Source organism: Dama dama, chromosome 10, assembly GCF_033118175.1.
Source record: "Dama dama isolate Ldn47 chromosome 10, ASM3311817v1, whole genome shotgun sequence".
NCBI classification, from domain to species: Eukaryota; Metazoa; Chordata; class Mammalia; order Artiodactyla; family Cervidae; genus Dama; species Dama dama.
The window spans coordinates 18425083-18445395 of record NC_083690.1 but is presented as its reverse complement, the minus strand read 5'-3'; the positions used below and the strand labels follow the sequence as shown (position 1 = coordinate 18445395).

The 20313-nt window shown below is 38.9% G+C and overlaps 1 protein-coding gene across 4 annotated transcripts in view; it reads right to left on the bottom strand.

The window, feature by feature from the left end:
* The window catches only part of VPS35L (VPS35 endosomal protein sorting factor like), a 143416-nt gene that overhangs the window by 48603 nt on the left and 74500 nt on the right, over positions 1-20313 (bottom strand). For all 4 annotated transcript variants that reach the window (XM_061152945.1, XM_061152946.1, XM_061152942.1 and 1 more), the window contains 5 exons: positions 17980-18033; positions 14929-15009; positions 8783-8845; positions 2169-2254; positions 899-979 (listed from right to left, as the gene is read on the bottom strand). In XM_061152945.1, the coding sequence (XP_061008928.1) occupies positions 899-979; positions 2169-2254; positions 8783-8845; positions 14929-15009; positions 17980-18033 (365 nt within the window). The remainder of the gene's footprint in view (positions 1-898; positions 980-2168; positions 2255-8782; positions 8846-14928; positions 15010-17979; positions 18034-20313) is intronic.

Below are 20313 nucleotides of genomic sequence, written 5' to 3'. Positions count from 1 at the left end.
GGCCAAAAACTAATGTCCTACTAATACAAGTACTTTTCTAAAAGTCTTTTGGGTCTTTATGGATTTTTGTGCAATGCAAGTCTATCAGTTCTATTTATTATGAAAAGTCTTGATATTTTGATTTTGATAACTAATGAAGTTGAAAGCAAAGGTCATGAAAATAAAGATTCTACAAATCAGGGAAAAACAAAACAAAAGAAACACAATTCATCTAGTTGAAGGTTAAGTTCCAAAACAATTTTCTCAGTTCTTGTAACATTTTCCAGCGAATCAAGCTGCTGTGTTTAAAAATTCTTTAGGGATCAAAATTTCAGCCACAGAGAAGAAGGAATTGCCTCAGCACAGTCAAATGGAAACATGTAATGAAAAAGAAAAAAAATAAGATAAATACATCAAATTAGAAAGCAAAGGAGATAATCTGGCTTTTGACCCAAAGGTAAGGCTGGTGACTAGGTCTGAGCCTCAAGTATACTGAACAAATAAGGTCCTTCATGTAAGGAATATAGGCAACTTCATTTGAATTTCAAATAACTGGCTAATAATGAGAAAAATTTTAAAGGCTATGTTACTGGATGAGTGAACTCATTATTATACTATCTGCTGCTCTCAGAAATCTCCAGGAGACATGTAGCATGAGTTCACTTGGATGAAACCAGTCTTTTCCTCCCAACAGAAATCCCTTTGTAAAAACATCTGCCATCTCATTTTCTCAGGAAGATTACCCTCAGCTCAGCCTCCCTCCTCCCCTGGATTGGAATGTCCTCGTTAACAAGAATCTTAAAAGACCCCATAAAATAATATTATTCACAGAGGCCACTTAAAGCAGTAATTCCCTAATGCACTATTATGTGGCATTAAAACTCAATCCAGGCTCTTTTCAGCCTTAAGCGTGGCTTACTTTACAGAGTCGTGCATGGTCTTGCAAACGTGCAAAAGGGCGTTCAGAATCACGGGGTCCTTGGTGGGCTCCTGCTGATGCCTAGGAGACATTTGGGGATAAGAGTGAAAGCCATCTACACCGAGCACTAAAAGCATGGATTTAGTTCTCATCTACGGGACATATGTGAGAAGCAGTAAATTATCTGGTTGGCATCTAACATAGCCCGGCTCGCCAGCAATGGGCAATGTTCTAGTTTTCTCTGAATTTTTCTTTAACTAACAAGTTTGCTCTTCTAACATAACTTCTCCCAACTGCAAAATCATGGTAAAACTGCCACATTTCCTAAGCCAGGCAAAGGGCAAATCTGTTTTCTTACCATGTTTCCTGAACCCCTGAAGCTGTCTACAACTGTGTTAAGTGCAGACAAAATTATTAATTTTAATTGTCAAAAGACAAGCTCTTACAACAAATTTTAATTGTCAAAAGACAAGCTCTTACAACAAATTTTTATGAAAGTAAAGTAGGTATACTCATTTCAAGCATATGGAATTAATCTTTTAGAAAGAAAATACAAGGAAAGCTTAAAACATATACTCAACTAACTTCTAACTGAATTTTCCAAACTCTGCTATTTGAACTTCATTTTTACACACATATTTTTTTTAATCATATCTACATACTTAATGTTTAAAGTCAGTTTAATTTTTAACCCTGTTCTAAAGAAAAATACATTAGAAGCCACTGATTAAACTAGTTATATATTATCTAATATACTTTAAAATAAATATACATTTTTAAAATAAAAATTTCTCTTCCATGTACTATCAAAGTATTTCACATACCACCAGCAATAGACAGTTTTGGGAAACAGATTTAATCAATAAAAGGAAAGGAATTAAATTGAAAACCTATCATAAATCTACACATTGAAGATAGAAATCTTTCAAGCTCTGGTATGAGAGAAGATAAGAATGACTATCTTAAAATCTTAAAACTCCCTAAATAAATAGTACATCAATAGATTGCTCCTTCCCAAAACTCACAGGAGTGAGATGTGGGAGATGGTGGGCCCATCTAATATTTATATTTATTACTTTGTCTTCTTAAGAGCTAATTATAAACTTTATCATGATTGCTCTTTTTAATGTGGTTCTCCTCTCAATGTTACTTTAGGTATAAATACATCATTACATCACAGGGCCTCAGAGTGCATAAATTGATTTCTTATCAACAGGTTTCACAAGGGCAGTGGGAATCGAAGCTTCTGATTACTTTGTGTTACACTTACTTGATAAAAACTTCCATGATGCATTTGCAAACCTCCACCCGGACACTCTCTTTCTGGAACATGTCCAGAAATGGCAGAAATTTTTCCTAAAAGAAAAAAAAAGCATTCTACCTGCAATTTATACAAGTTACTAGAAGAGATTTATGGGTTACTTTTTCTTTGAAGGTCAAAACAGAGGAAGAGTTTTTTGTCTTTCTGAGGCAGGTCTGATCAGGACTCAGGTGAAAGCAAGGAGAAGACTCTGAGGTGGTTTGTTTGTTTTTTTTCCTAACATAACATGGGCCTTTTTTTTAAAAAAAAAATTATTTTCAGTGAAGGCTAACTGTTTACAATAGTGTGTTGGTTTCTGCCATACATCAACGTGAGTCAGACACAGGTGCACCTGTGTCCCCTTCCTCTTAGGCCTCTCTCTCACCTCCCAGCCCATCCCACCCTTCCAGGCTGTCACAGAGAACTGGCCATTTAAATCATTTTTTATTTTTTACACATACACACTGCTTTGTTTATTTATTCATTTTCGGCTATACTGGGGCTTCGTTGCTGCACACGGGCTTTCTCCAGTTGCAGAAAGTGGGGAGCTACTATCGGGCTGTGGCGTGCAGGCTTCCCACTGTGCTGGCTGCTCTTGTGGAGCACAGGCTTCAGTGGTTGCAACTTGCTGGCCCTAGGGCTTGGGCGTTCATTAGTTGCAGCTCGAGGGCCCTAGAGAATGCAGGCTTCAGTACTTGCGGCACATGGGCTCAGCAGTTGAAGCTAGAGAGCTCTAGTCAGTAATTGTGGCACACGGGCTTAGCTGCTCCGCGGCACGTGGGATCTTCCCGGACCAGGGATTGAACCTGTGTTCCCTGCACTGGCAGGTGGATTCTTAACCACTGTACCACCAGGGAAGTCCCGGACTCTGAGGTTTTTTAAAACTATTACTATTAAAATAAATTACATGTGCCCAGGGATCAGGGCCAGGACCAGTTACTATTTCGGTGAATCACTTGGGCAACCATTTAAAAAAATTATTTATTTATCCATTTTTGGTTGTGCTGCATTTTCACTGCTGCCATGGGCTTTCTCTAGTGGCAGAGAGCAGGAGCTACTCTTTGTTGCAGTGTACAGGCTTCTCATTAAAGTGGCATCTCTTGTTGCGGAGAACAGGCTCTAGATGTGCAGGCTTCAGTAGTTACTGCACAAGGGCTCAGTGGTTGTGGCACACAACTCAGGCTTCAGTGGCTTTGTGGCATGTGCTGTGGTCTAGGGATCAAACTTGTGTGCCCTGCATTGGTAGGCAGATTTTTATCCACCGTACCACCAGGGAAGTCCTGGAAAACCTTTAGGTAAGTAATAACCTCATACTGTTCACGGGATTCTCACAGCAAGAATACTTGCAGTGGGTTTGCGATTTCCTCTTCCAGTGAAACACATTTTGTCAGAACTCTTCACTATGACCTGTCCATCTTGGGTGACCCTGCTCGGCATGGCTCATAGCTTCACTGAGTTATGCAAGCCCCTTCACCATGACAAGGGTGTGATCCATGAAAGAGAACCAGAGAGCCTCTAGATGAGGGTGAAAGAGGGTAAAAACTGACTGAAAACTCAACATTCAAGAAACTAAGATCATGGCACCCAGTCCCATCACTTCATGACAAACAGAAGGACAAAAAGTGGAGGCAGTAACAGATTTTATTTTCTTTGGGCTCCAACATCACTGCAGATGGTGACTGTAGCCATGAAATTAAAAGACACTTGCTCCTTGGAAGGAAAGCTATAACAAACCTAGACAGTGTATTAAAAGCACAGACATCACTTTTTTGACAAAGGTCTGTCTAGTCAAAGCTATGGTTTTTCCGGTAGTCATGTATGGATATAAGAATTGGATTATAAAGAATGCTAACTGCTGAAGAATTGATGCTTTCAACTCTGATGCTGGAGAAGACTCTTGAGATCCCTGGACAACAAGGAGATCAAATCAGTCAATCAGTCCTAAAGGAAATCAGCCCTGAATATTCGTTGGAAGGACTGATGCTGAAGCTGAAGCTCCAATACTTTGGTCACCTGATGTGAAGAGCCAACTCACTGGAAAAGACCCTGATGCTGGGAAAGATTAAGGGCAGGAGAAAAAGGGGGCGACAGAGGATGAGATGGTTGGATGACATCACCAACTCAATGGACATGAGTTTGAGCAAACTCAAGGAGACAGTGAAGGACAGAGAAGCCTGGCATGCTGCAGTCCATGGGGTCGCAAAGAGCTGGACACAGCTTAATGACTGAACAGCAACGAAGCTCTTCTTGGTACCCAAAGGCAAGGCAGGCTTCAGTCTTTTTAGGATTGCACAGAGGAACAGAGAAAGCAGAGTCAGTTGTTCAAACAGTGGCTTCTGCATCCTGACTTCACATTCAGTGCCTGTGCGACCTTAAGCAAGGTTCTCCACCCCTTCTTGCATTCCTCATTTGTAAAGTGGGACTCATTACTACTCTTGCTTCCCAGTGCTTTTCTAAAAATGACCTGAGGCAATGCATAAAAGTAAATAGAAAAGATCAATGGAACCAAAAGCTGGTTCTTCGAAAAAGATAAACAAAACTGATAAACCTTTACTCAGACTCGTTAAAAAAAAAAAAAAAGTGGGGGAGGGTCTAAATCAATAAAAGTAGGAATGAAAAAAGTGAGGTTACAACCACCACCACAGAAATACAAAGGATTGTAAGAGACTACTCTAAGCAATTATATGCCAACATAATGGACAACCTAGAAGAAATGGAGAAATTCTTAGAAAGGTGCAATCTCCCAAGACCGAACTAGGAAGAAATAGAAAATATGAACAGACCAATCACAAGCACTGAAACTGAATCTGTGATTAAGAAACTCCCAAGAAACAAAAGTCCAGGACCAGATGGCTTCACAGGTGAATTCTATCCAATGTTTAGAGCAAAGCTAACACCCATCCTTCTGAAGCTATTCCAAAAAATTGCAAAGGAAGGAACACTTCCAAACTCAAGCTATGAGGTCACCATCACCCTGATACCAAAACCAGACAAAGACACAACACACACACAAAAAATTACAGGCCAATATCACTGATTAACATAGATGCAAAAATCCTTAACAAAATACTAGCAAACCAAATCCAACAATACATTAAAAGGATCATACACAGTGAATCAAGTGAGATTTATTCCAAGGATGCCAGGATTTTTCAATATCCACAAATCAATCAGTGTGATACACATTAACAAATGGAAAAATAAAATCCATATGATCATTTCAACAGATGAAAAGCTTTTGATAAAATTCACCATCCATTTATGATTAAAAAAACTCTCCAGAAAATGGGCAGAGGGAACCTACCTCAACCTAATAAAGGCTGTGTATTACAAACACACAGCTAACATCATACTCAACGGGGAAAAGCTGAAAGTATTTCCTCTAAGTTCAGGAACAAAACAAGGATGCCCATTCTCGTCACTTCTATTCAACATGGTTTTGGAAGTCCTAACACAGCAATAAGAAAAGGAAAAAGAAAAAAAAAGGAATCCAAACTGGAAAAGAAGTAAAACTGTCACTGTTTGTAGATGACACAATACTACAGAAAGAAAATCCTAAAGACACTGCAGAAAACTACTGGAGCTCATCAATGAATCCAGTAAAGTTGAAGGATAAAAAATTATACACAGAAATCTGTTGTATTTCTATACACAATGAAAGGTCAAAAAGAGAAATTAAGGAAACAATCTCATTTACCACTGCCATCAAAGAGAATAAAATACCTAGGAATAAACCTACCTAAGAAAGGCAAGGACTAGTACTCCAAAAACTATAAGATGCTAATGAAAGAAATCAAAAATGACACAAAAGAAAAGGAAAGATAGGCTATGTCCTTGGAGTGGAAGAATCAATATTGTCAAAATGACTATACTACCCAAGGCAACCTACAGACTCAATGCAATTTCTATCAAATTATCAACTGCTTTTCATAGAACTAGAATCAAAAGCTTTTTAAATCTGTATGGAAACACAAACGGACCCCAAAAAGCCAAAGCAATCTTGAGAAAGAAAAACAGAGCTGGAGGAAACAGGCTCCCTGACTTCAGACTATGCACAAAGCTACAGTCATCAAAAAGTATGGTTCTGGCTCAGAGACAGAAATACAGATCAGTGGAACAGTAAAGAGAGCCCAGAAATAAACCCAAGCACATGTGGTCAATTAATCTACAACAAAGAAGGCAATATACAATGGAGAAAAGATAGTCTCTTCAATAAGCAGTGCTGGGAAAACTGGACAGCTACATGTAAAAGAATGAAATTAGAACACTATTGACACTTTTGAACTGTAGTGTTGGAGAAGATTCTTGAGAGTCCCTTGGACTGCAGAGATCAAACTAGTCAATCCTAAAGGAAATCAATCCTGAATATTCACTGGAAGGACTGATGCTGAAGCCGAAGCTCCAATACTTTTGTCACCTGATACGAAGAGCTGACTCATTAGAAAAGACCCTGATACTGGGAAAGGCAGGAGGAGAAGGGGTCGACAGAGGATGAAATGGTTGGATGGCATCATCAACTCAATGGACATGAGTATGAGTAAGCTCTGGGAGTTGGTGATGGACAGGGAAGCCTGGAGAGCTGCAGTCCATGGGGTCACAAAGAGTCGGACACAACTGAGCTACTGAACTGAAATGAAAACACTATACACACAAAAAAACTCCAAATCGATTAAAGACCTAAATGTAAGACTAAGTACTATAAAATTCCTAGAGGAGAATATAGGCAGAACACTCTGACATAAATTGCAGCAGTATCTTTTTGGATCTGTTTCCAGAGTAATGGAAATAAAAGCAAAAAGAAACAAATGAGACCTAACTAAAAAGTTTTTGCACAGCAAAGAAAACCACAGACAAAATGAAAAGACAACCTACAGAATGGGAGGAAATATTTGCAAACAATGTGACTGATAAGGGATTAATCTCCAAAATATACAAAACAGCTCATACAGCTCAGCATTAAAAAACAAACAATCCAATTTAAAAATGGGCAGAAAATCTAAAAAGATATTTCCCTAAAGACATACAGATGTTTAACACTGCTAATTACTAGAGAAATGCTAATTAAAACTACAGCGAGCCATCACCTCACAATGGTCAGAACGGCCATCATCAAAAAGCCTACAAGTAATAAACGCTGGAGAGAGTATGGAGAAAAAGGAACCCTCCTAAACTGTTGGGAATGTAAATTAGTACAGCCACTATAGAGAACAGTATGGAGGTTCCTTAAAAAACTAAAAATAAAACTACCATACGACCCAGCAATCCCACTACTGGGCATATACTCTGAGAAAACCATAATCCAGAAAACACAGGTACCCCAATATGTTCACTGCAGCACTATTTACAATACCCAAGAAATGGGGGCAACCTAAATGCCCATCAACAGATAAATGGATAAAGAGGCGGTACATATATATAATGGAACATTGCTCAGTCACAAAAAGGAATGAAATAATGCCATCTGCAACAACATGGATGGGCCTAGAGATCATCACACTAAAGTGAAGTAAGCCAGAAAAAGAAAGACAAATATCACTTGATATCACTTATACCTGGAATCTAAAAAAAGATAAAAATGAACTTATTTACAAACAGAAATAGACTCACAGAGAAAACAAACTATAGCTACCAAAGGGGAGGAGGTGAGAGGGATAAATTAGGAGTTTGGGATTAAAAGATATACATTACTATATATAAAATAGATAACCAACAAGGATCTACTGTATAGCACATGGAACTCTGCTCAATATTCTATAATAAACTACATGGGAAAAGAAATCTGAAAAAGAATGAATATGTGTTTATGTATAACTGAATCACTTTACCATACACCTGAAACCAACACAACATTGTAAACCAACTACATTTCAATTTAAAAAAATTTATAAAAGCTCTAGCACAGGGATTGGAGTGTGGCAAAAATCCAATAAATAACAATTTCTATTATTAAATAAACAAAAGCTTACAGCCCTGTGAGAGAACAGAAGCGGAAACAGGAAGAAGGAAGAGGGAAGCTCAGGGAAGGGGCAGAGAGTGTTCCTGCAGAGAAGTACGTCACTAGATTGGTACATACCCAGGGCATTGCAGCAAATGAGAAGGGTATCATAGGATATTTTAAATTTCTAAGGAAATATAATAAATCTCAACTCTGTCAAGACACTGAGACAACTATAAGCTTGATATATTTCCCAGTTTCAACATTAAATTGTGTGATAAAAAGCAGATACCATGCAAAAACAAAACAAAAAAAATCAATGCCCAGTTTAGTTCCAAGGTTTCAGAAGTTGTATGATACCCAGTAGGTACATACATCCCATAAAAAGTCACAAATGAAATAAAAACAATATTTTTCTATCAGTCCATGCCTATTATTTTCTCAATAACAGAAATATTATTGCTTAAGCTGCTTAAGTCATTATGATATAAATATTTAAATTGCTTAGACCTACTTTTTTTTTTAGATTAAAAAAGGAACTGTTAAGTATTTTTTTTGGTTGAGGACACCATAAAAAATTTACTGAGACATTAAAGGAACTTCTGACTCGGATACAAATTTTCAAAAATAGTTCCAGATAGTTACTTACCACTGAGAAAAGAACTGAGAAATCGTGAAAGTGTGCAATTACTTTCTTAATTATTGACTGAAGCTGCAAAACAAAATGAAAAACACATCTTTAATAAAACTTGGATATTTTTAAAAAGGCAACCCTGTCTCATAACATGCAAGCACAATGACAATAAGCGAAATCTGGAGTGCCCAAGAATGGGGAATTACTCGGTTAGGTTAGGTCTTGTCTCAGTCTGGGTTGCCCATTTTACTCTAGGCTTAGAAGAACTTCTCAAGCTCAACCTCCTCTTCTCCAAAGCAGTATCTTGCTCACTGGGAGGATTAAATGGGATGGCTCAGCTACAGTGCTTAGAGCAGTGCCTGCCCTTCAAAGTTCTCTGACCAAGTCAGCTATGAGAATTCAAGAGGTGGGCAAACTTCTTCTATAAAGGGCCATACAAGTCATCATAACTACTCAATTCTGCTACTGTAGCTGGAAAGCAGCCATTGACAATATGTAAACAGATGGGTGTGTGTGAGTTCCAATAAAACTATTTGGGCTAAATGGGCCATGATTTATAGATCCCTATTCTAGCCAATAAAGAAGGCTGAGTGCCAAAGAATTGATGCTTTTGAACTGTGGTGTTAGAGAAGACTCTTGACAGTACCTTGGATACAAGAAGATCAAACCAGTCAATCTTAAAGGAAATCAACCCTGAATATTCATTGGAAGGGCTAGTGCTAAAGCTGAAGCTCCAATACTCTGGCCACCTGATAAGAAGAACTGACTCCTTAGAAAAGACCCTGAGGTTAGGAAAGACTGAAGGCAGGAGGAGAAGGGGACAACAGAGGATGAGATGGTTGGACATGAATTTGAGCAAACTCGGGGAGATAGTAAAGGACAGGGAAACCTGGGATGTTGCAATTTATAGGGTCGCAGAAAGTTGGACACAACTTAGCAACTGAACAACAACAATTCTAGCCCATGGTAGTCCTGGGTTTTTTGACTACTTCAGTGGAGAGACACTGGTCTGAGTCTGACAGTGGGGTCAAAGGCCATGGCACTACCCAAAGATGATGGCATAGTCTGTGAGGCCTGTCCTGGATACCCAGATACTGACGTCCACCACCCCTCACCCTGACACGTGCAGAGTCTATTGACACAGCCTTGGCACGGGAGAACCAAGGAGGCACTTTTTCTAAATGAAATATAAACCCCTATCCTTGATTGCTATCAAGAAGGGAAAATTTACTGAAAACTACTCTGCTTATACTAAAAACACTGGTGTTTAAATCATCTGCAAAGTACACGGCTCATGGTCAAAAATACAGGATACTAATGGCACACATCCTGTTTCATAATTAAGCATTTGACTAGATCATCAAGCAAAAAGACTTGAAAACGTCATGATAAACAATGTTCTGACACAGAGCATTCAAAGATAGTGCAATGTGTCTGGTTGAAATAGCTCCTGAAACCTTCTCCACAGCAACTAACCCTCTAGAACATGAAATCTTTTTTTACACTTAAGTATCTTTTTTTACACTTTTTTTACTACTTAAGTACACTTACAAATGAGCTTCCCTAGTGGCTCAGATGGTTAAGAATTTGCCTGCAATGCAGGAAAACTGGGTTCAATTCCTGGGTCTGGAAGATCCCCTGGAGAAGGGAATGGCCACCCACTTCAGTATTCTTGCCTGTAGAGTTACATGGACAGAGGAGCCTGGCGGGCTATCACCCATGGGGGTCACAGAGTCAGACACAACTAAGCCACTAACACTAACACACTTACAAATAATGTTTTAAAACACTTTTTTCTTCCCTTCAACATTTCATTATGAAATGCTGAAACATAAAGAAAATCCAATGAAAATATAGAAAACACACACTTACCACTGAGATTCTACAAGGGCTAATGTTCTGCTCTATTTGCTTTATCTCCTCACCTATCTATTGACCCAATGGTAGAATTTTTAAAATATGTGTAGACTGTTTATTTATAACGTTTTACCGTAAAATCATTTCAAACTTACAGAAATGTTGAAAGAACAGTATTAAAAAACTCGCAAATTCTCTAAAGAAGTACTACATCATTAAAAAAAAAAAAACAAACAGGAAACTAACATAATATAGTATTATTAACTAAAGGACAGATTTTGTTCAAATTTTACAAAATTTTATGCTAGTGTCCATTATTTGTTTTCATAATACCTTATTCATGATTCCACATTGTATTTAGCTGCATTGAGCAACTCCAGCTGCATGCAACAAATTCTGATAAATTCTCTTTTCACTTTTATTCTGTTACAAATATTTTCTAATTTTCCTTGTTATAGCTTTTAGGTACATTCACTATTTAAAAGTGGACATTTAATTTCCAAATTCATGGTTTTTTAAAAATATCCTTTGATATTAATTTCTCATTTTGATGTTTATTTCTCATTTAAGTGCTTTCTTCTCTGCAATCACCTCCTGTATTTTTTCAGTCTTTTTTTTTTTTTTTGAGGCTTTTAGTGGCTAAGTCAAAGATATCTCTTGGTAAATGTTACACTATACTTGAAAATATGTGGGTTATTTTCAAATACTTTTTGATAGTGACTTCTAACATAATTCCACAGTGATAAGAGAACAGACTCTGTATGATTTTAATACCTTTAGACTATGAAATTTTTGCACCTTGTTTTACATTCCAGGATATGTTCCAGTGTCTCCTGATTTATAGTCTATGGGAACTTGAATTTGTATCCTGCTGTTGTGTGAAAATTGTATACATCTTAATCATGTTGAATTGGTTCATAGTGTTTTTAAGGTCTATTATATCCTTCTATTTTTCTGTGTATTCATTCTACTAATTTTTGAGAGTTTGATATTAAAACTCCAACTAAAAATCTTAATTTATCTACTTAAAAAGGCAACTGTAATATATAGTGGAACCATATGTAACTTTGTTCTGCAGTTTCCAAGTTTCCTGTAAATGTGTTTTTATACTTTCATAATTCTAAAAAATGCTTTAAAAAAACTCCCATGCTCTCTTTATCCAAAGTCATCAATTTTTAGTATTTTGTTAACTTTGTTTTATTATCCTCTCTATGTTCAGTTCAGTTCAGTCGCTCAGTCATGTCCGACTCTCCGCGACCCCATGAACCACAGTACATCAGGCCTCCCTGTCCATTACCAACTCCTGGAGTCCACCCAAACCCATGTCCATCGAGTTGGTGATGCCATCCAACCATCTCATCCTCTGTCGTCCCCTTCTCCTCTGCCCTCAATCTTTCCCAGCATCAGGGTCTTTTCCAATGAGTCAGCTCTTTGCATCAGGTGGCCAAAGTACTGGAGTTTCAGCTTCAGCACCAGCCCTTCTAATGAATATTCAGGACTGATTTCCTTTAGGATGGACTGGTTGGATCTACTTGCAGTCCAAGGGACTCTCAAGAGTCTTCTCCAACACCACAGTTCAAAAGCATCAATTCTTCAGCGCTCAGCTTTCTTTACAGTCCAACTCTCACATCCATACATGACCACTGGAAAAACCATAGCCTTGACTAGACGGCCCTTTGTTGACAAAGTAATGTATCTGCTTTTTAATATGCTGTCTAGACTGATCATAACTTTCATTCCAAGGAGTAAGTGTCTTTTAATTTCATGGCACAATCACCATCTGCAGTGATTTTGGAGCCCAGAAAAATAAAGTCAGCCACTGTTTCCACTGTTTCCCCATCTATCTGCTATGAAGTGATAGGACCGGATGCCATGATCTTAGTTTTCCTCTCTATATAGTAAGACATATTTTCCTGAACCATGTTAAAGTAGTTTGCATGTATCATGTCCCTCATCCCTGAATACTTCATTTATATTTCCCAAGAATAAACATATTCTCTGATATTTCCATTTTGTCATTATCAAATTCAGAAAAGTTAATACTGATATAACTTTAACACTTTAACCTATCATTTGTATTCCAGTCTTGTCAGTTGTCTCAGTACGTTTTTTACAGTGTTATTTTTTCCACTCTGCAGTTCAGGATTTGGTTCAGGATCATGCATTCTGTCTTCATGTCTCTATAGTCTGTAATTGATTTGAAACAGTTCCTTAACCTTTGTAACACTGATGGCAATGATTTGGCAATGTTTTGGCTATTACTTTTTAGCATGCAACTCAATTTGCACATGACTAGTGTTACCTCTTGATAAGAGTGAGCCATGCATTCTCATCTGGAATGCTACATGGATGATGCTGTGTCTTTCTCAGGATACCATATCTGCAGGCACGCGGTATCCCACTTGCTGATATGGATTTCTTACTGTCAATGGCTATCCAAATTCTCCAACATAGAGTCACTATTTTTCCCCTTACAACTAACGCTCATTCTACGGGAAGAGAAATGAAAATATCCTGCTCCTCAACGAACATCCCCTCCAGATTTAGCACTCATTGATGATTCTTGCCTGAGGATGAAGAATGATTCTTGTCTTTACTGAGATGGCTGCAAACATTGTGTAGATTTTTCAACTCTACCATCTCTTTCACATTTCATTGATGGCACCCCTATCTGCCTTACCCCTCATCTATCTATTTATTTACCTATTCATCATAAAGGCCAACTCCTGCATTCATATTTTACTCAATGGATTATAATCCATTATTGTATTTATTTCTTTTGATGTTCAAATCGGGGCCCATGACAGCCCCTTTAAAGCTGCTCCTGTGCTCATTTCATCTGCCCGCAGCAATTCCTTACTTCCTGGCACAAGAAGATGTTTCAGGCTCACCTGCACCTTCCCTATCCTAGACCTGGAGTAAGCTAATTGTTCACAGACTCTTGCAGTTTTATTCTTCTGATGTGGCCCCCGCTTAAGACAAAGGGCTCACAACCAATATGGGCAGCTGTCTGGAACATAGGCTGACCCCTGGGCATCTTTTATAAGTTGTTTTTGCATATAGCAGAATCACAGTGTAGTATAATTTCCTTGTCTCTTAGGAATGAACGGCATTAAAACTATTATGTTCATGTTTTCAGTGAATTGGGTCACTGGCAGTCAATGTCTTATCGGAATTCCTCAACTAAAATTTTAATGCACATCAGCCTTCATATGAGCCCGAGACCCTGACCACCCACAAAAGCATGACCTATCTTCTCTACACATTTTATTGACTCTACCGTGCTGACCAAAAGCCTGCTGTGCGCAACTATGTCATTTTTCATTCCATCAAGAAATAGCCAGTGGCTGCTCAGTAAATTGTAATAATGAGCCATTTTAATTAGCAAGTGGTGAACAATTCTTAAATGAGTAAAATGTAAGAATTCTAAAATTTAGACAAGAATATGGAACTAATTTTCTTATACTAAGTGAGTCAGGACACCAACCAATCATAGGCGATAAGTGCCAGAACATCATGTTATCAAATAAAAAATAAAATCTTAATTAGGTTTGAAGTTACTTTACAGTAAGTGATCCTGAGCTGGATTCTGTACTAGAGGGGAAACAAAACTCTGCTATTAAGGACACTAAACCCACTGACAAAATTGGAATATGGACTATGGAGAGGCAAAAATAAGACATTAATGTCAAATTTCCTGAAGTTGATAAACTAAACTGTGGTTATAAAGGAGGATGTCCTTGTTCTTATGAAATACTCACTGAACTCTTTAGAGGCAAAAATGACATGACGTATGCAATTTACCCTCAACTGGTTTTAAAAAATTTTACATACACATGTAGGAATATGTGTGCATATGTGTACATACAATGATAATGATAAAGTAAACATGGAAAATATTCACAGTTAGTGAATCTGCGTAAAAAATAATGGGAGCTTTCTGAGCTATTCTTTTAACTTCCCAATAAAGTTTGAATTTATTTCCAAATAAAAGGTTAGCTTAACTGAAGAACATAGCCATCTTACTTACTCATGCCAAGCAACTGTACCTCCCACATCACACCTCACTCAATTCTTACAGCCACTCGGAGAGGACTATTATTTTTCCCATTTTACAGGTAAGAAAACTCAGGCACAGCAAGACAAAGTAACTGATTAAAGGGCACATGGCTGGGACATGTCAAAGTTAGGACTCAAACCCAGGATTACCTGACTTGACAGCCTGACCCCCATGCAAAATACTTATTTAATGCAACAGAATGAAATTCCTAACAATGTGGAAATGAGAAATATAAAGCTGTCACCTGAGGATAGGAGTCTTCAAAGGCACGATCTGGAGTCATGTGCTTGATGACATCGGCCAAAACGGTGTTCACCTCTCGTTTCTAAGAGGGGAAAAAATCAGACCTGTATTAGACACCGTATGACAGTTGCTGACCATTTTTCTGGAAGAAAGAACTAACATTTTCAGAGTATAGCACACACCTTCCAGGGAACAGATTCAACTACTCTGCTACAAGTAACATCTGAGGGAAAATTCCACCCATACCACAGCCCTAAAGACGGCTATGTCTGCACCAAGTCAGGACTGAAACACCGATCTCAAGGTTCTGGAGTAATACGGTCCCAGCTTTCCCTGAGTGGTGGTGAAACCCAACGTGCCCCTTTCTGCCCGCCCATGCTGGGCCCCTCCACAGGTGCTGCGCGGAGCAGCGAGGCCCTGTGAGAAGAGCACAGGCTGGACCTTCACAGGCTGGGTAACCAATGCCCACTGCACCGCACTTCTGTCAGATGCATTAGGGGCCCGCCAACTACAGCCTAAATCCACCCTGGTGCCTGTATTCATTCAGCCCAGGAGCAAAGAATGGTTTTTACATTCACACTGAAAGAATAATATTTGGTGACAAGGAAAATTATATGAGCTTCAAATTTCAGTGTGCATAAATGAAACTTACTAGAACACAGTCACGCTCACTCATATATGGTCTACGGTTGCCTTATGTACAGGGGCAATGATGGACACGTGTATCGTAACAGAGATCACACGGTCCACAGAGTCTTAAATACAGGAATAGTGGCCTTCTACAGAGAAAGCAAGCTGATGTCCAGTCTGTATAACTGGAACAGTGAAGTTTATGACAAGGTCAATATGAAGCTGTGCAGCGTAGAGGTCAAACGCCTGGCACATATAGCACACCATCTCAATAGCTGCCAGAATGTACTCGTTAATGCTCATTAACCTCCCCAGCATGGACGTCATTGTCCCCATTTTACAGATGAGGAAGTTAAGGCTCAGAGAAGTTAAGTGGCTTAGCCAGTGTCACAGCACTAAAAAATATCTGCCAGTGGCACTGTAAGGAACCAAAGCTTCTGAGAGAAAGGGCTGATTCCAAACGTGGGATAAGAAAGCACAAGAGAGGCTGGAGCACCTTATATAGGAAGCAAGGAAGGTATCAAGGACTACAGAGAATATGCCAGGACTCAGACGCCAACCGAATAAAGCAGTCACTGGATAAAGGTGGGACCGCTGAGCATCAGTAAGAATAATACAACTGCAAGGATTGATACACAGCAAATATATTTCAACCCAAGAGTCCCTAAAGATACCAACAGCAACTACTACTCACTGGTCACCTTTGGGGATGCTAGGGGATTGACTCATTCTAAAAACTAGTAAGTAACAAGGACAAAAATGAGCATCTTGCCTTTCTGTACATACTGTACCTCAGGGTAACCAAATATGTGGCGTGAAAAGTTTCTCTTTATAACAACACAAATATTCCAGCTAACAAATACAGGAGAAATGATAATAACTCTGAAAATCACTACTTTGTAACCCATGATAAACCATGAGATGAATGCACTTTGGTGGCCGTTCATGCCGTGGAGAAACAACCAGATACCATGAGCCTTCCAGGAGAAGCACCATACCAGCACCCATGGTGTCAGAAAGTAGAATACAAGGCTGATGAAGTCTCCTGTCTCCAGAACTAACAGCCGATTTACAGGAAACACTGGAGACAGAAGAACATGTTAACACCACCACAGGGATGCCTCTGGCCAGTCCAGACTGGGAAACTCTACAGGACAAAGGACCCGATTTCTTCAATAAATAAATAACAGAATAAAAAAGGAGAGGAACAGGGAGGGAAGGAAAGAAAGAGGGGAAGAGAGGGAACTTAAAGGTTAAAAGGACTCGAATTAAAGTGTTTTACAACGTATGTGCTAGCCCATTTTAATCCTGACTGAACAAACAAAGTATGAAAAACTTATGAGACAGCTAGGGGAAATCTGAATATTTATCAAGTTTCAATGGTATTAAAAGATAATTAATTTTCTCTGTTAGGATAATATATTGAGATTTTGTTTCAGAAAAGGAAATTCTACATCAGAGCTATACAATGAAATAGTGACTGGTAAAACACGATGATTAAGCTGTGCTTCAAAATAATCCAGGGGTGGGGAGAAGGGGTAAGGCACAAATGAAACAACATTTGTCATAAGTTGGTCACTTCTGGGTAATGAGTACAACAGACATCATATGCTAGAAGTTTCCATAAAACAAAAACTGGATGAAAGAAAGAAAATTAACAGACTAACATTTACAATAATGCTCAAAATGAGGCAAAACCCATTTCTGGAGTTAAGAGGCCAGATGGTGTTTATGTTCAACTTCCAAGGTCATGACTGAGAGGGAAGTATGGGGGGCTTCAGGTTGGGGTGGGGATGGGGAGTTATTTCTTTATCTGGACCATGATTCCCTGGGTGTATCAGTGAAGATTCACTGAACAGCAAACTTAACTGTTTCTGTAAGCTTTCTTCATGTAGGTTAAACTTCAATATTTTTTAAAGTTGATTAAAATAAACACCTGGCAACAGGATTTGAAACCACTTCTACCTGCTTCTAAAGTCTCTGCTCATTGACAAGACCACTATCTCCCAAACTGGGCTTCTAGTCTGGGCCTAGGGAAAGAAGCATCTTTGTTTGCTTAGAAAAAAATTAAATTACAAGCAAATCAAATATGTTTGGGAAACACTGCTGACTAGACTTCCATGGAAAGTCACAAAGAACTTTAACAATAAGCATCTAAGGTGTATTGTGGTGAAAAACAAAAATCTGCTTAACTCTGTAAAAGCAGTAGTTCCCAAACTTACATGTAAGTGTGAACCTTTTTGTTATAGTTCACATATTAATGCCTCATTACATTATACTATAAAGGGTGCAATTTTCATAAATTAAGGATAATTAGCATCACAAAATTCATAAAGGTCTATGCTAGACTTATTCACAATTATGAACATGAAAAAAATATACAGCACACAATACCACAAAGACAATACCACAGGACACATACCGTGAAATGCTTGCAGGTGTACTCCACCCACACTTCAGCACAATTAATGTAGTCCTACAAAGAAAAAGCAAAAATGGCTTTACAATTGACCTTATGGCAAAAACTCATAATGCACAAATTCCTTAAGGGCTCTGAAACTACTGATAGCGATTTCAAGAGTCATGTACAGAAAACTCTGGCCCATTAATAAATTCTACCCCTGAGACGTGAGATGAGAAAATATAAATTGCCTGAAACTAATTTAGACTTTCATTCCAGAATCACTACTTGGGCCAAAACAGAAATCTGGGAAGCTCTGCCCCGCCTGGAGAACGGGAGAGCTGCGGGGCAGCAGAGAAAACAGTCCTCATCACGTCTCAAGGACCACGGATCTGGTTGAAAATTCAAGCATTGTTTAAGATGTGACACTTGAATGTCCTGAGAAAAAAACAGGCCTCCTGCCTTTAAAAAGAAACCATCTGTCCTAGAGAGGGGAGATGTATATATGTTGTAATAGGGTTAAGAAAGCACAAAGGTTTTAGGTAAGAAAGGATGTGTTAGATTCAAATAGAAAAGATAATGAGATGGCTATGGAAACGGTGATGACCAACTTAGTAAGGCTGTCTGTTCCAGAAAACACGCAAATGGGAGAAAAGGGCCAAGGAAAAATAGAATCCGGACTTCCCTGGCAGTCCAGTGGTTAAGACTCCATGCTCCCAATGCAGGGGCCATGTGTTCAAACTCTGATCAGGCAACTAAGATCCCACGTGTCACAAGGCATGGCCAAGAAAAAACAAAGGAAAAATAGAATCTGCACGGATACCTCTTCTGTTCTGACACTCCCCAGAAAAGAAAGAAGAAAGGGGAGGGGAGAAAACACTCTCATTCACACAAGAAAAGGCAGGAATATTCTAAAGTCTAATGGGAATGCTAAGAAGGACTTAATGAGGAGAGAATGAAGTTAAAGACTGGAGAAAATTGTTATTATGAGCTTTTGATGCAAGGTTGCTTTGAAGTCCTGAAGTACAGGAACCAGAGGCCCAGAGGTTTTTAACTTAAATATCCTAAATAAGCTGTTTTCATTAGCCAATCAGTTAGGTTAAACAGAGAATTTCAATAGCTGGAGTTTAGCAAGGATTCTGCTGAACATAGGTATAGGAAATGGCAACCCACTCCAGTATTCTCGCCTGGAAAATTCCATGAACAGAAGAGCCTGGCAGGCTGTACTCCATGGGGCAAAGAGTCGGGCATGACTGACTGAGCACAACATAGGTAGACAATTTTGTAAATAAGCTCCTAATTTTCCTAAATTATACCACTGTTCTTAATACATTTTCATAAATGTGGTGATTAACAAGGGCTTATTTTAAAATGTATTTATTTGACCAGGTCTTAGTTGCAGCATGTGGATCTTTTAATTGCGGAATGTGGGATTTAGTTCCCTGACCAAGGATCAAACCTGGGCCCCCCACATTGGGAGCACACAGTCTTAGCCACTGGACCACCAGCGAAGTCCCCAGCAAGGGGTTTATAACTGGGTTCATTTTAATATTTCCTTCTCAATAAATGATCCAATCAAATGCTACATCCATATTCACTTACTCGTTGTGTTACAGTCTGAATGTCTGTATCCCCCTTGAATGTACATGTTGAAATCTTAGCCCTTGATGCGATGATATTAGGAGGTAAGGGTTTTGGGCAGTGGTTAGGTCATGAGGGTGGAGACCCTGTGAATGGAATTAGTGCCCTTGTAAAAGAGATCCTAGAGAGGTCTTCCTCCCTCTTTCTGCCATGTGAGGAGAAGCTGACAGTCTGCATCCTGGGAAGAGGATCCTCATCAGAACCCAATCATGCTTTGTTGTTGTTGATTTGCTACATCATGTCTGACTCTTTGCAACTACAAGGACTGTAGCCCACCAGGCTCCTCTGTCCACAGAATTTCCCAGGCACCAATCCTGGAGTGGCTTGCCATTTCCTTCTCCAACCAACCATGCTGGCCTCCGATTTTGTACTTCTAGCCTCCAGATCTGTGAGAAATAAATTTCCATTGTATAGAAGCCACACAGTCTATTATATGCTGTTCCAACAAGCTAAATGAACAAGGACGTAGGAGAGAGTGCAGAGTATGGTGAAGTTTGGCCACAAAGACAGCCAATACCATCCCCTAATGGCAGCCACATAAATTGCTGGCATGCTTCCTAAAAGGAAGTGAGGCATAAAACCCAAACCTGCAAAATGATGACCAGCACTACATGCATTATAGCAACTAAAATCAGTTGGTTCATCTTCCTAAGACTTCCCATGTCAGAAGTATGGGAAGAAAGATGCTTCCACTGTCCGTTCAAGGGATGGAAA